We start from the raw sequence: 14,861 nt of genomic DNA, 5'->3' as shown, positions 1-14,861 counted from the left end.
TTTGTGCTAAGAGATGGATTTCTGATAATGCATGGACAACTGTGTGTCACAAAGCAATTAAGGCCTAGAATTATCACTGAAAGTCATGCTCCTTCGTATGCAAGACACGGTCCAGCCACAAAAGAAATGTTGCGGATATTCCATTGAAGGTCTATGAACATTCTAACAATAATACTTGTATGCACCAGAAACCTATAGTTGCTCAAGGAGAACTTTCAAGGTGTAGAGAAATCTTAGTGGATGGAGCAACAACTGTTGGGGGCGAATCAACATTGGGTAAAAACGTCTTGGTAGCCTATATGCCGTGGGAATGATATAATTTTGAAGATGCGATACTAATAAGTGAACGTTTAGTCTATGAAGATATTTACACGTCTTTTCATATTGAGAAGCTTTTATATAGGTAGTGCACAATATCCTTCTCTTTTATAATGTTTGTGATGCTATTTTGCCAATCTATTCCAAAAATATAATGGTGAATTTTATTTTAGATTCATGTTATGGGTAGATAGAGAGGGGGGACTATACAAAATCTAGCAGGAGAATACGACTAGGTGGACCTATGGGATGATTAGTATATGTATAAGAATTACCATATAGAGCAAGAGTGGGATGAGGAGATATATCAAAGATTTTCTATCTTCCTTGACTGCCCAAAAGGTGAATATCCCTCTAATGAGAAAGGTTTGTACCAAAAATACTCAAGGAAAAAACAAATGCAAGAGATTCAAGGTTCCAAAGGCATGGTATGTAAAATGAGTTGTATTCTTAGGAGTATTTTGTACTTGTTGTCTCCTAATAAAGAGACTATGATGGATTTACAAGAAAATGATACTAATAGTGTGGTTGTTGAAAAAAGAAAATAGAAGAGCAATCACACACTTAGAATCGTTGAAGAAAGGCCTAGCGAAGATCGACCCTCATCACCAATTAATTTGATTTCTCCACACCCAAAAGGTTTGATGTTTTAAAGTACTATAGTCTAGACATCTTTTGTATTCCTGTAGTGAAAATATTTCTCTAAAATGAATCATAACGACCAGACCATATAGGCTCCTCAATTAATGCCACACAATGAAGAGTAGATCGTAATCCCAACAATGCAACAAACAATGCACTTGAGCAATAGAGGTAAGTCAACTAGAAGTTGCAAGTTTGCCATATATTACATGTCATCCATATAGTTCCAAATGATATGTATTATTCCATCCTTTGATATGTTTCCAATGGACTTGATTTGTAGTGGAAGGCACCACTAAGGATGTCTGTGTTGTTAGAAAGGATAGAAGGAGGATTTAGCAACAACCTTGGGAAGCATGCCAAAAATTAAAAGCTCAAAGACTTGGATGTAATAGGATTGAAGGTGAATTTCAACTAAATTCAAGTGAAAGACTAAATTCAAGTGAAATTCAAAGATAGAAGGAGGATTTAGCAACAACCTTGGGAAGCATGCCAAAAATTAAAAGCTCTAAGACTTGGATGTAATAGGATTGAAGGTGAATTTCAACTAAATTCAAGTGAAAGACTAGCCAACCATTGAATTTGGAACATTTCCATCGTCTATAAAGTGGGTGAAGACCAATTAAGTGCCGAATCCAGGGGCAAAGTAGATTAAAGACTTATTGGTTATTTTGAACAAAAAGGGGAGTTTTGATTATGAAGGGGATAAAGAAAATCCCATTGTAAATCAACTTTTTCTTCAATAAAGCTAAAGAAATACCGAAAGTGGCGAATTTTGGAGCTAATCGAATGTGCATTGTCCAAGATCAGTAAGTAAATTTGTATTTTCAAATTTTCATTAAGTATCTTCTATTGTAATTAAGTTGTAATTAAGGATTTACTACCCATGCACAAAAAAAAGGCTAGTTTCAACCATACATTTACACTCCGAATAACACCCAACTTAGGTTGCGTTGTAAATGGTAAATTGCTCCGCCCATAGATCCACAATGAACATGTTAATACTGGCTTGAAAATAGATCGAGGGACTAAAATTCAGTAGAACATATGGTATACCTACAAACACAACTTAGGGTTGCATTGAACTTATGTTGTTATTGGAGACTGTTGCTCGTGGTCCATGATGAATGTGTTGATCCTTTTACATTGGGTGACATGAAAGTAGACTAACGAACCACCTACCTTTGTTGTACTTAAGAATACCCGGTTCTAAGAAAGACATTGAATCTTTTTTTGCGATGCCCACACAAGTACCGCGTGGACACCCATGATCAACAGCATCTATGAACAATTTATCAAGACAGTATATTTTGTGTGGAGGAATTCTCAAAAGACTCAGATTTGAAAATTCCAACACTCTTGTTTAGTCCAAGTACTCTAAAATTCACCTAATGTATTCTCGTCTTTCCCCAAGACTTACCTTGCGTGCCTAAAAGCTCACTGCAGATGAGCTCAAGTATAATGGTCCATGAATTATCAGCCTTTTCACTTCATTACTGTGTAATATCACCCAAACTCAACATTTGCGTTAACACTACAATGCTCAAGGAGCTTTTACTAAAAGTTTTACATGGAAAATGAGGACAGACTGAGTTTTACTCTTAGTCATTTGACATTTGTGATTTGCAATTACTTTACAATCTGCCAGTGTGCACACCAATAGGGACTGCACCATATCTAACGTTGTGGGCTAGACAAGTGGCACACCAACTATCTCCCCACTTTAAGTCATTACCTACCACCTTTGAGACTAGAGCTTGCTTACAGACATTGCATATTTCAGTGCCACTTGGGGTATCAAAATTCAAGCCTAATCGTGCAGGCAATGGTCCATGCAAAAATATGTATGTACTTAACATTATTAATCATGTATAATGCATGGATGGATGCAGGTGTGCAAGTACTGAACACACGTGCACATGTGGAAAATGCGAGCAAATGCATGGAAACAGGTCAATCGGAGAAAGACCACTCATAGTAAACAGTAGGTCCTACTTTTGTAGGTAATAAAAGAAGGTGGGAATTTCCCATAATCAATGCAAGTCTTTAATTCTCTAGATTTTGCAGCTTAGCCTGTGGAGCAATCAGCCCCTAGAAAGATTTCACTGATATCTCAGCTATGAAGCTGCTCTTATCACACATTTCATACTACTGCTGTAGTGTCCACATATATACTACACTTAGCACCTACACAGAGTAAGAGCTTCAGCTTTTAGCCAGATGTCATGCCATAAGATCAAATATCAAGCTTGAGTACAGCACAGATTCTCGAACCAGACTCCCAAATAGTACAATGAGCACAATAAATATCTGATTTTGAGTGCTAAGGTGTGCAAAGCCATATGGAGCACTGTTGGAAAGGGGAGCTTCTCCAACCACACTTATTGTTTTGATTCCAGGGGTATTGTCCTGGCGTCTCCAACTGACAAGTGCAAAAACACCAATATCTTTACCAAATAAAATTTACATAGATAATACAGTGTTGGTGCAGGTTAGGCAAATACAACTGGGCAGATCTCCAACCGAGCTTGACAAGATAAGAATTGTTTACTACAATTGACGTGATACCTGCTATAATCTCTATCCTTGGAGAACTCTCAGAAATTAATCCACCAATAAGATTTGAAGGCCTTCCTCATTAGAAGTGCTGCAAGTGCTACTACCAGACCAATGGCTAATAGCGTCAGAAATTGATCATCAGATGCTTGCTGCCTTCTAGTTGGTCTCATGGAGGATGTTGGTGCTGCTAATGATGTAACAGGATTTGAGCTCTGTGGACCTGGAACTGACACCCGGGACATGACATCGCTGGCAGCCAGATTTTGATCGACAGTTACATTCTGATGAGAACCTTCCCCAGCTTTGTCAGAAGTTTCAATGTCTAAATGTTCAACTGCATCCACCTTTGGGGTAGCAGAAGCAGGGGTAGTATCAGCAGGTTGCTTCTGGGTTCGCCTTATCATTTCTGCATGAATCTGATCACAGGTCAAACCCTTAGTTCCCATTCCTTGAAAAACCCTGGTCAGTTCCCATTCCTTGAAAAACATTTAAGACTTCAGTGAAAAGATTGGCACCTCATCAATCACTTTCTGACGCTCAGCAGTTCCGTATTTTGGGGGAACTTCAACCGATTTCAGAGCAAGAGTTTTTCTCTCTTCTTTACTGAACTCCAATGAGCCAATAGCACCATTTGCCTTGGTGGGCATAAAGGCTATCAGTGCAACTAATGCAGTTCTAACTGTAATCACACACACATTTTTTATAAGAAAAGACAAAGATGAACGTCCTACAGGCAGAATCAGCACCAAAAACTTTTAAAATTCTAAAAATATCTGTACCACTCCAGGAAGGCTGCCAATGCTCTGGATGATACTGAGAGATACTCAAACAGATTTTTGTTTGCGTTTCAAATCTTCCGTTTGGCTGCAGTGTAAATGTGAGTTATAATGTGATTGTCACATAAACACGGTCTGAAGTAAAGCATACACAATTAAATACACAAGTAATGCACCATACACCAGATGCCACACAATATGCCATGTTTACATGTTGTACTAGTACGCCTCAATTGCAGCACATGACCACTATATTAGGATGAAAGGGCATGAGAGAGGCACAAATACCGTCAATAGCATGAAAGCAGGAGGCTTGAATGGATACTCAGCAGGCAACTGAATGCGGCCATGATAAATGCCCCCTTCAAACTCTGTCTCTCGAGGTCCACGAATAGCAAACTGCCACTCGAAAATGTTATCCTGCACTCAGCCAGCAAAGCTGACTTAAAGTCAAATCATCAAGAAAACTCATGTGCACACCAAATGTGCATACGTGAAAGCTACCAAATAGTGAAAGCTAGCACACGTCAATCATACACATGACCAATTGAAAACCTCTGTGATACATAGTGTGGTATTTTCTCAAATGTTAACATCCATCAAACGACCACATCAGGTTGTGCATCTGCTGCCTCTGCTGCAAAACACCACTAATCAGAACTGTAAGCTGGCAGGCACACTTGTCCACCACATCAATCAAGAGTCCACCAAGTGCAGAAAAAGTCTAATGTTCTTGAAAGTATGTCACTGGATGTAACAACCTTGTTTGACACAGTTTCCATCTATCATTGTCACTGTAAATATTGTCATCACCATCACTGTCTCTTTGAGATGCCATATCGCTGGATGTTGCATAGGCATCTACAATAGTCATCATCACTATCATAATCACCATCGATCTCCTTCAATTAGCATCTGTCAAGTCTGGCAACAGATCCATGGAGGAACTTTACCTAGAAAGGATTTTCTCTTTCTTTATTTCACTTCATCTTGTTTGTAGCCCTTATTCACTCAATACTTAGATAGCCAGGAAAGGTTGTAGCTACATCATTCTCTACCCTAATGCAATTAACACTCTCACTGTCATTGACACTGCCACCAATGTGGTTTCCATCACTTCTCTCCAAAAGTGTCCTTGTTCCTGGGTAGCTGCCATTACCACCATAAGCATCCATATTCACAAGCACGTTTAGTCACATGTCACTACTCAATTGTACCCCCACCTTGTGGGCACCGGCATAAAGAAGACACCTATTGGAGTAAAGCACTCAGCCATTACCACAATTCCACTCAGCCGTTACCCTTGAACTCTGGTAACTCTTCATATTGACACCATATGGAACTCAAACCTGAGGATTTAGAACTCTGCATGTCACTGTCTTGGGCACACCAAAGTAGAATGCTAAGTCACTATCACTTCCTTGAAGCGACTTGTCCATGTGATTTTTGCCCTTACCATGCCAATGTGGGCATCCACAACCCTTTGTTCACATGCATGCACAAGTGCATGCTTAGTGCATCTGTATAAACACACACACAAATATATGCATGCACACGTGCGTGTGTGTGTGTGTTTTTTTTTTGGGGGGCGGGGCGGCCGGGGGCAGAGGGGGGGGGGGGGGGGGGGGGGGGTGGTGGTGGGGGGGTGTGTGTGTACAGTGGTGGGTGTGGTATTATGTTACATTAATAAATGTAACCTATGGGAGACGGGCGCAAGGGATGACCGTCCGGGGGCCTTAGGCACCTGAATGGGGTCAAGGGGAGCCTAGAGAGTAAGTGAGTCTAAGAATAGTAGGACTCACCTGAAGCGGACGGTTGGCAGTCGAATTAGGGAGAGGAGCCAGCAATCTTCTAGGCGAGGTTGGGTGGTGAATCAAAGGATCTCTCTCATGCTGTTGGGATGGTCGAACAGAGGGGGCACTTAACTAAATCTCAGACATTATCACAAGCGATCAACACACACGTTATCCAACATTGGTATCAGAGCCGTTAGGCGACATTACCTAGAAAGAGTCGAAAGGGCTTTACCTCCTTGTCGCAACGGAAGCGTGGCAGGCTTTTTTGGAAAAGAACCGTCGGGTTCGTCCCTATTTGGATCTATCGGGTCCCGTTCCTATCTGGCGCGCTGGCGCATTACTAGTTGACAGTGGTGTTCATCAATCCTGCAGTTGTCCACATCAACACAAAGCAGTCGCACTAGGCTAAAGCGAGTGTCGCCAGTAGGGAAGAGGGACGGGGGACGGCAGGATTCGAACATGCGCAAGCGTTGCCAGCAGGGAAGGGGGACGATGTAAGACGTGTCGGGCGAAATCCCGCCTTAGTGACAATAGTGGTCACAGCCAATTCATATGTGACCTGGCCGGGGGAGTGTTTAATCCCATTTTCATCATGTGTTTCTACTAGACAAGTCTTACTCTCACGCGTCCGGCACTGATAGCTGCCTTATCACTATAATAAGGGAAGTACCTCATCTTGTACGCAAACTTCTTATATTTGCTTCTAATTCCAATGTATTAATGGAGGGTAAAGAGAAAAAGGGGGTGACGGAAGATTCTAGTTCTAGGGACCATCCTATAGTGGATCCCCATGAAACAGAAATTCAAGAAGAACAATGGGAAGAATTTTTTGCTACACGAGAACAATTTGATGATTTAACTGTTCGTGTGCAAGCACAGGGGGTTCAAATGGAGTTGCTAACTCAAGCACTCACAGAAATAAAATCTCAATTACCCTTGTTACTAGAAAGGGATAAAAATAAGGTAGAAACCTCGGACATTCCATCTTTATCAAAAGATCTAGATGTGACTATGCGAGATCCTAGGGAACCCCACCAAAAGTTAAGGGATAACCCAATGTTAAAAGATATGAAACCCCCTCAGTTTCTCGGGGAGCAAAAAGACAGAAATAAAGACACTTTCTTTAATTTTCTCCAAAAATGGGAGGATTTGCACAAACTTAAGAATACTCCACTACATCTCCAAGCGCTGGAGGCCAGTTTAACCTTGGGGCCAAAGGCATATAAATGGTGGAGAACTTTAAAGGAGGCAAATAAAATACCTGAAACTTGGGCTCAATTTGAGCCGGTCTTTTTGAAAGAATTCCTTCCTGAAAATGAAATGGAAAGAAATTGGGAAGATTGGGATTATGTCAGACAAAAGGGAAGACCCCTGCTGACATATCTGGAGGAGTATCGTGAGATAATCCTCAAATTGAAAGGAATAGACGAATTTCAAAAGACAAGAGGATTCATAAGGGGACTAGATAAGGCCTGTAAAAAGGAAGTGAAAAGGAGTTTACCTAAGATGCTTGAAGAGGCAATTAAATTTGCATTAATCAATGAAGATAATACGCGTCCAGGTACACTCACTAGTCTCATTGATACGGAACCCACAACTAAGGAATTTGAAATCTCAAAATTTGTAGGCAAATTTCAAATAAAAATGTCATTTCTTAAGGGCAAGAAACAACCCTTTGAAAAGAAGCAATATGTAAGACCAAAGTTAAGTCAAGATGACTTTGATAAGGCCAAAAAAGAAAGGCTGTGTTTCAATTGCATATCCCCTAACCATGCTGCCTGGAATTGCCCTCAAAGAAAAAAGGGGGAAGATTAAGGAAAGAATAAGAATAAGGGTAAGGGAAAAGAAAAACAAATCCATATAGTGCAGACCCTGGAATTAAAGGGGCATGGAAAGTATAAATCTTTAGAGGTCTTGCACAAGGATGTACAACACACGTGTTGTATGTCAACTTCTATGTGGCAGCCTACTTTTGGGACACATGATTTGGTTAGAGTGCATGGATTGATAGGTGGAAAGAGGGTTAGAGTCATGATTGACAACTTTGCCACCCACAATTTCATAAATTATGCACTTGTCAAAAAATTGAAACTTCCCCAACAAAAGAGTGGGCATCAATATGTTGTTCGTATGATGCAAGGTCAGGATAATCAAATATGGGATACAATGTTATCCAATTTGGAAATTGAGATCCAAGGATATAAAGATAAACTTGATTTTCAAATTATGAATATGGAAAGAGCCGATATTGCTTTAGGGAGGGAGTGGCTATGGGGATTGCAACCATCCTTAAAACATAGTTATCATCATAATACAATGGACTTTGAAAGGGATGGTAAGACTTTTGTGATTCAAGGTGAACATGAAGTATCTAATAACCCTTTGTTGTGTTCCACTAAAGTTCAGAAGCTGATAAAGAAGGAAGCTTGTGAGGTATATATGTTATGGTCCCTTCCTGTACAGAACACTTTTATTTTCTATAATATAAAGCAACAATTTTCTTATGTTTGTGAGCTGAATGTAAGTAATGAATTAAGTGGTTTGCTAGATGAATTTGAAGATGTGTTTTCTTCTGATTTACCAAGTGGCCTTTCACCAAATAGGGGTGATGTAAATCACCCAATTGACATAGATAGGGATACACACCCTATTTCTAAACCACCCTATAAGCTAAGTGAAACACAGCACCAAGAAGTTGAAAGACAAATTAAAGATTATCTTGATAAAGGGTTTATACAACCCAACAATTTACCTTGGGCTTCGCCAATTTTATTGGTAAAGAAAAAAAATGGTTCTATGCGACTTTGTGTTGATTATAAAGCACTTAATAAGATAACGGTGAAGAATAAATTTCCTATGCCCAAAATGGAAGATCTTTTTGATGAATTACAAGGGGCAAAATTCTTCACAAAGATAGACTTAAGATCATGCTATCACCCAGTAAGAATACAGACATAGGATATTCCTAAGGCAGCATTTCATACTAGATATAGGCATTATAATTTTTTGGTGATGCCTTTTGGTCTCACTAATGCACCAGCTACTTTTATGAAGCTAATGAATAGTGTGTCACGGCCCTATCTAGATACTTTGTAGTAGTCTTCTTGGATGATATCTTGATCTTTAGTAAATCAAGAGAAGAACATTTGGAACACTTACAATTAGTATTCCAATTGTTAAGAATACATTCCCTTTATGCGAAGAAAACTAAATGTGAATTCTTTGCACAAGAGGTCAAATATTTGGGGCATATTATCTCGAAAGAGGGAATCAAGATGGATCCAGAAAAAGTAAGGGCAATTATTGAATGGTCATCTCCAAGGAACCTGGAAGAGCTGCAGATCTTCCTAGGTTTATCTGGATTTTATCATAGATTCATTCAAAATTATGCCAAAATAGCTGTTCCAATGACAGACCAACTTAAAGGGAAAGGGAAGAGCTTTAATTGGGGAACAGACCAAAATGAAAGCTTTCAAAAACTTAAGGTAGCTATTGCTACAGCTCCAGTACTATTATTTGTGGATCCTAATAAACCATTTGTGGTTGAAGCCGATGCCAGTGATAAAGCGATAGGCGCGGTCTTATTACAAGAAGGTCGATCAGTTGCTTTTGAAAGCAAGAAATTAGACTGTGCAAAACGGAATTATTCTGTTTATGAGAGGGAGCTGCATGCAATAGTACATGCAATGAAGAAATGGAGGCACTATCTGTACGGTGCCAAACTTTTGATATTGTCGGATCATGAAAGCATTAAGTGGCTTAATGACCAACTGGATCTACAAGGGCGTAAAGCCAGATGGGCCGAACTCCTCCAAGAGTTCGACTATGAAATAAGGTATAGAAAGGGGAAGTACAATATAGTGACTGATGCACTCAGCAGAATGCCCATCATAAATGAATTGAGTTTTACTCAGTTCACTTCCGATTTACTTGAAACTTTGAAAGGGAAATGCCAGGTTGATCCGACATATTCCAACATATGGAAAGCAATAAATAATAGGAATCCAAATGGTAGTCTCCACAGAGGAAGGAATATCTGAGGATGTTCATCAAGGAAATGGAGTATCAGGGGTTGCTCAAATGAGATTCAAGTGGAAGAATTTTACCATTGATAATGGTTATTTACTCTACAAGGGTAGGGTATGTGTTCCGAAAGATAAAGAAATAAGGCACTAGATACTCTTTGAGTGTCATGATACCCCTAGTGCGGGACATCCAGGAGTTAATAAGACTTATAGTCTTATTAAAAGGCAGTTCTTTTGGCCTGGAATGAATAAGGACATCCTTGACTATGTGGTCAAATGTAATAAATGCGAGGTTAATAAAGCTGAAAGATTGAAAATGAGAGGACTTCTCCACCCATTAGAGATTCCTTAGGGAAAATGGGAGAGTATCTCCATGGACTTTATTGTTACATTACCCAAAACACAGAGGGGGCACGACTCTGTGTGGGTGATAGTGGATAGGTTAACCAAAGTCGCTAGGTTTATTCCAACTTCAACTGATGTTAAAACACCAAAATTGGCTAGATTGTTCATAGAGAACATATACTGATTGTATGGCCTTCCGGCAAATATAGTTTCTGATCGAGATAGAAAATTTGATACTCAATTTTGGCGTGTTGTATTTAGGAAATTGGATACTAAACTTAGCATGAGTACAGTGGACCACCCCAAACTGATGGGCAAACTGAAAGGATTAACCAAATCCTTGAAGATATGCACAGGGCATATGTAAGTAAAAGGCAAACTAATTGGGAATAGTATCTACCGATAGCAGAGTTTGCATATAATAGTACCAAGCACTCTTCCACTGGATATAGTCCATTTATGCTAATGTATGGATTTCAGCCCATAGCTCCTCATGCAGTGGGACTGTATAAGAAAAAGGTTCAGGCAGTCAATGACTTTTTGGAGGATATGAATAGTATGTTAAAATTTGCTCAAGAAAATATTAAAAAAGCTCAAAATCGAGCTAGAGCTTATGCAGATCCTCACCGAAGAGACATCTTCTTTGAAGAAGGAGAATTGGTCTATCTTAAGGTGCCTAAACAAAACTAAAACCATGAAAACAGGATGATGTCCAAAGCTTTCACCCAGGTATTGTGGTCCTTTCACAATACTTAAAAGGGTGGGAGAACAAGCTTACAAGCTCCAACTACCTGCTAGTAGTAAAACACATCTAGTTTTTCATGTAACTAAGCTAAGGAAGAAGCTGGGTGATTTGGATAATCTAATCTTAAATGATAACATTGAGGAGCTATTAGATGACCAATCTAATCCACATGAACCAGAAAGAATATTAAATGCTCATAACAGACGAACAAGGAATACTATTTATCAAGAATATTTGGTCAAATGGAAAGACTGTTCAGAAGAAAGCTCAACATGAGAGCAAGTAAGTACTTTAAGGAAAAGGTTTCCCAATTTACAGTTGAACCTTCCAAGTAACGTTTTCAAGGACGAAACCGATTATTAAGGGGAAGGAAATGTTACATTAATAAATGTAACTTATGGGAGACAGGCACGAGGGATGACCGTCCGGGGGCCTTGGACACCCGAACGGGGTCAAGGGGAGCCTAGAGAGTAAGTGATTCTAAGAATAGTAGGACTCATCTGAAGCGAACTGCTGGCAGTTGAATTAGGGAGAGGAGCCAACAATCTTCTAGGCGAGGTTGGGTGGTGAATCAAAGGATCTCTCTCGTGCTGTTGGGACGGTCGAACAGAGGGGCACTTAACTGAATCTCAGACATTATCACAAGTGATCAACACAGACGTTATCCAACATATTAGATGGCCATATGGTGATTCATATGAGAGCTTGCTTTACAGCTATAATAGGGACAGATATACTTTAGGGTTATAACAGGAACATATCTCCTTTAGGGAAATTGACCAAGTGTTTCTTTTGGCCTAAAATGAATTAGACATCAATTAGAATGAAAAACTGTGCTGAAATTCTAGGGCTATCCAATGTTGGTGTATGGTCTCACCAAAATCCTACAGCTATCTAATGTCAAAATTGGATGGCTATTGCCACGTGATTTCATGAAAGTCGTTTTCACACAGAAGGCATCAACCCTAATGGTGGTGCCATCAATTGGGATGAAAAACTACTTTGAAATTCTAGGGATATCCAATTAGCATACAGTTTCACAAAGCTATCCAATGTTAAATCTTACGGCTATTGCCATGTGGTTTCATGAAAGTCATTTTCAAACAATAAGGCACCTTTATTACACACATCACCAACACCTAGGATGTACATGGATGGCCACAAAATGATGTGACCTATTAGTTTAAAGAAGGCGTTCACACAAATGGCAGTCACATGTCAGCCATGAGATTAACAGACTGTAAACAGTTGATTCACTTTGGCCCTAAATTCACTGCCTTAAATGTGGAAGCTAGTGAAGCCTCTAGAGGGCAGGCCACTGCGCAGATATTTTCAGAACTTCAGGAAGTTCCACTTTAGCAGAAAATGCTATCCATGATGGCATTGTACAGCATTTCATAGCAACGGTCAATTGGCACTGTACTACAGGTTTTTTACAATCTTAGCTTAGACTGGCTGACTGTGTATGCACTGAGATTGACAAGACAATGAATTGGCAACAAGTTCAAGAAAGGCATGAACATTCAGAAAAAGGAAGAGCTGCAAGGTAGATATGCATGAAATGGTGAAAGCTATGATGGTGATGCAGTAATATTTATCCACCAAAGTTTTTCTTGATTTTACCCATTGCCAGTAATCTGGTCATGTAGCAAAGAACTGCAGGCAACAACAGTAGGCATAGGGATAGAAGAAATAAGAATAAGCTATGCCTCTTTCATGTGAAAATTATCCAAGTATGCTTGTTTCCAATAAAACTGTTATGAAAACAACTGTAGATGATGAACTTGTATGTACCAACTGTTTCCAGTTCATATAGCTGTGCATCCAATTATGCATCCAGCCAAAGTCCCTTTAGCTGTGTGTAATAGCTGCATCTAACACTTCAAAATCCCTAGCTTACTGAGCAAATGCTGATTCAGTTCAAACAGTTTGTACCCACAAATGGTTCTGCATCTATTGCTAGATGTGTCTTTGCAGAGGAGCTTTCCAAAAGTGTGAAGATCCAACTTATTGCAGTTCTCCAAACGGGATGAAAATCAAGCCAACGAAGACATCAAAGACAATGCCGAGAAGCCATTTGAGCCATGCATTGTAAACTACAGAAGTAGCCCCATTCATTTAATATTGTCTTTAACCTAGCATATGATACATTTACTAAACGCTTGCAAGAATTAATATGGGATGACTTGTCAAATTACAGGAAAAACTGACGCAAAAATCCCAACCAAAACATCCGAACTACGAGAAAAGGCATCTCTATTTGGTCCCCATTAGTAAGCATATAAAACCAGATAATGCACTGCAAACGGTCCACGATTCTACCTATACCATAACAAGCAAGCAGTTATCCCTCAAAAGCATATTTCTGATTAAGTGCATTTAAATCCTTCAGATTCCTTTCAATCAGCTCTAAAAGTACATGCTACGATTGCTTAATTTCTGACCAACTAAATGGAAAAAAGCGTTCTCACAAACTAAACGCAAAACACAATGCGCATGTCCACGGGCCTATGATAAATCAGAACGCTAAGTTCCTGAATTCAGGAATGCATTCAGTAATCGTTGCAGATCTTTGGTAATCGTAAGCAAACACATCGTGATCACGATTGAAAAGACGTATGCAGCCAGTCCACCGGATTAAGAAAGCGTGTACCTCAAGAGGAAGGCTCATGTAGTCATCGCTAGGGTTGCTCTGCATCTCCTTGACCTCCTGCAAAATTCTTTTCACGGCAGGGTTGTTGAGGTTGTACTTCGGCGACGACATCTCCGGGGGGAAGAGCTGCTACAGGAGAGAAGCTCAAGGCTTCTGTGCACGCAAAGTCTAGCGAGACAGACAGAAACCTAGGGTTTTCACCTGTGTTAGAGGAGGATCTGATCTCAAGGAAGGACGCAGAAACAGGAAAAAATCTTCGACGCGAAGGTCGAAACTATGGATGGATGCGTGAATGGATCGATGCATGAACATAGAAAGAGAAAGAGGAAGAGAGAGAGAGAAAGAGATATATATATATATATTGACTCTGAAGAGAGAAAGGGAGATTCCCAGGAAGACCCCAAATGTTTGGTCGGCAAGTCCGACCATCCTGTCGGGAAGCGTTCCTATGTATCACCAGGCTTCGCACATCCACAACACCGGATACCAAAGCGTGCCCAGTTGCGCTTCGCAAGAACTCCGAAGGGTTGCCCTTTGGAGCGTTTTCATGTCTGTTCTCTGAGCCCTGAAAACCAGGACTAGTTTCTGGATTTCACCAATTGATCGGAATGTTTTTTATTCCAATTCCCTTTAAAGATACTATGCTACGTCTTGCAAGCGCAGTCGCGTCCCTTTGATCTTCATTTCAAAGCATTTTTTCATGTGTCGGCCCCACAGCTATGGATTGGTTTCCAAGTTGAGACATCATTCTAACCCATATTTGTGAAGGAAAATCATATTTGTCTTGAGAACCACAAATTGCCCCATGTGCCCTGATGGGTTTCCAACTTCCACTAAAATATATGGAAACCAGTTTCTTAAAACCAGCTTAACTAAGTATGAGGTTGGCTACGAGCCCAAAGTGCTTAGCATTTAGTAAGAAAAGAAGACAAGGGTCACGGTCACGCATATCACCTCCAAATTGGGCCACATATCGCCTCCAAATCAAGCCCAAGAACCCTA

At 40.0% G+C, this 14,861-nt stretch overlaps 1 protein-coding gene across 2 annotated transcripts; it reads right to left on the bottom strand.

The window, feature by feature from the left end:
- Positions 1-2,993: 2,993 nt before the first annotated feature.
- UBC32 (ubiquitin-conjugating enzyme 32) lies at positions 2,994-14,191 on the bottom strand. 2 transcript variants are annotated; one of them, XM_087679252.1, is made up of 6 exons: positions 13,860-14,191; positions 4,584-4,715; positions 4,299-4,383; positions 4,035-4,198; positions 3,529-3,935; positions 2,994-3,382 (listed from the first exon to the last, which is right to left on the bottom strand). In XM_087679252.1, the coding sequence occupies exons 1-5, from the start codon at positions 13,968-13,970 to the stop codon at positions 3,558-3,560; spliced, it is 870 nt and encodes a 289-aa protein (XP_087535378.1). In that variant the 5' UTR covers positions 13,971-14,191; the 3' UTR covers positions 2,994-3,382; positions 3,529-3,557. The 2 variants fall into 2 exon arrangements, with proteins under 2 accessions (XP_087535378.1, XP_087535377.1); XM_087679251.1 differs by having other exon boundaries at positions 2,994-3,935.
- Positions 14,192-14,861: the final 670 nt, after the last annotated feature.

Source organism: Lygodium microphyllum, chromosome 6, assembly GCF_053477565.2.
Source record: "Lygodium microphyllum isolate KBCC chromosome 6, Lygodium_microphyllum_v1.1.10, whole genome shotgun sequence".
Classification (NCBI taxonomy): domain Eukaryota; kingdom Viridiplantae; phylum Streptophyta; class Polypodiopsida; order Schizaeales; family Lygodiaceae; genus Lygodium; species Lygodium microphyllum.
This window is presented reverse-complemented; position numbering and strand designations above follow the sequence as displayed.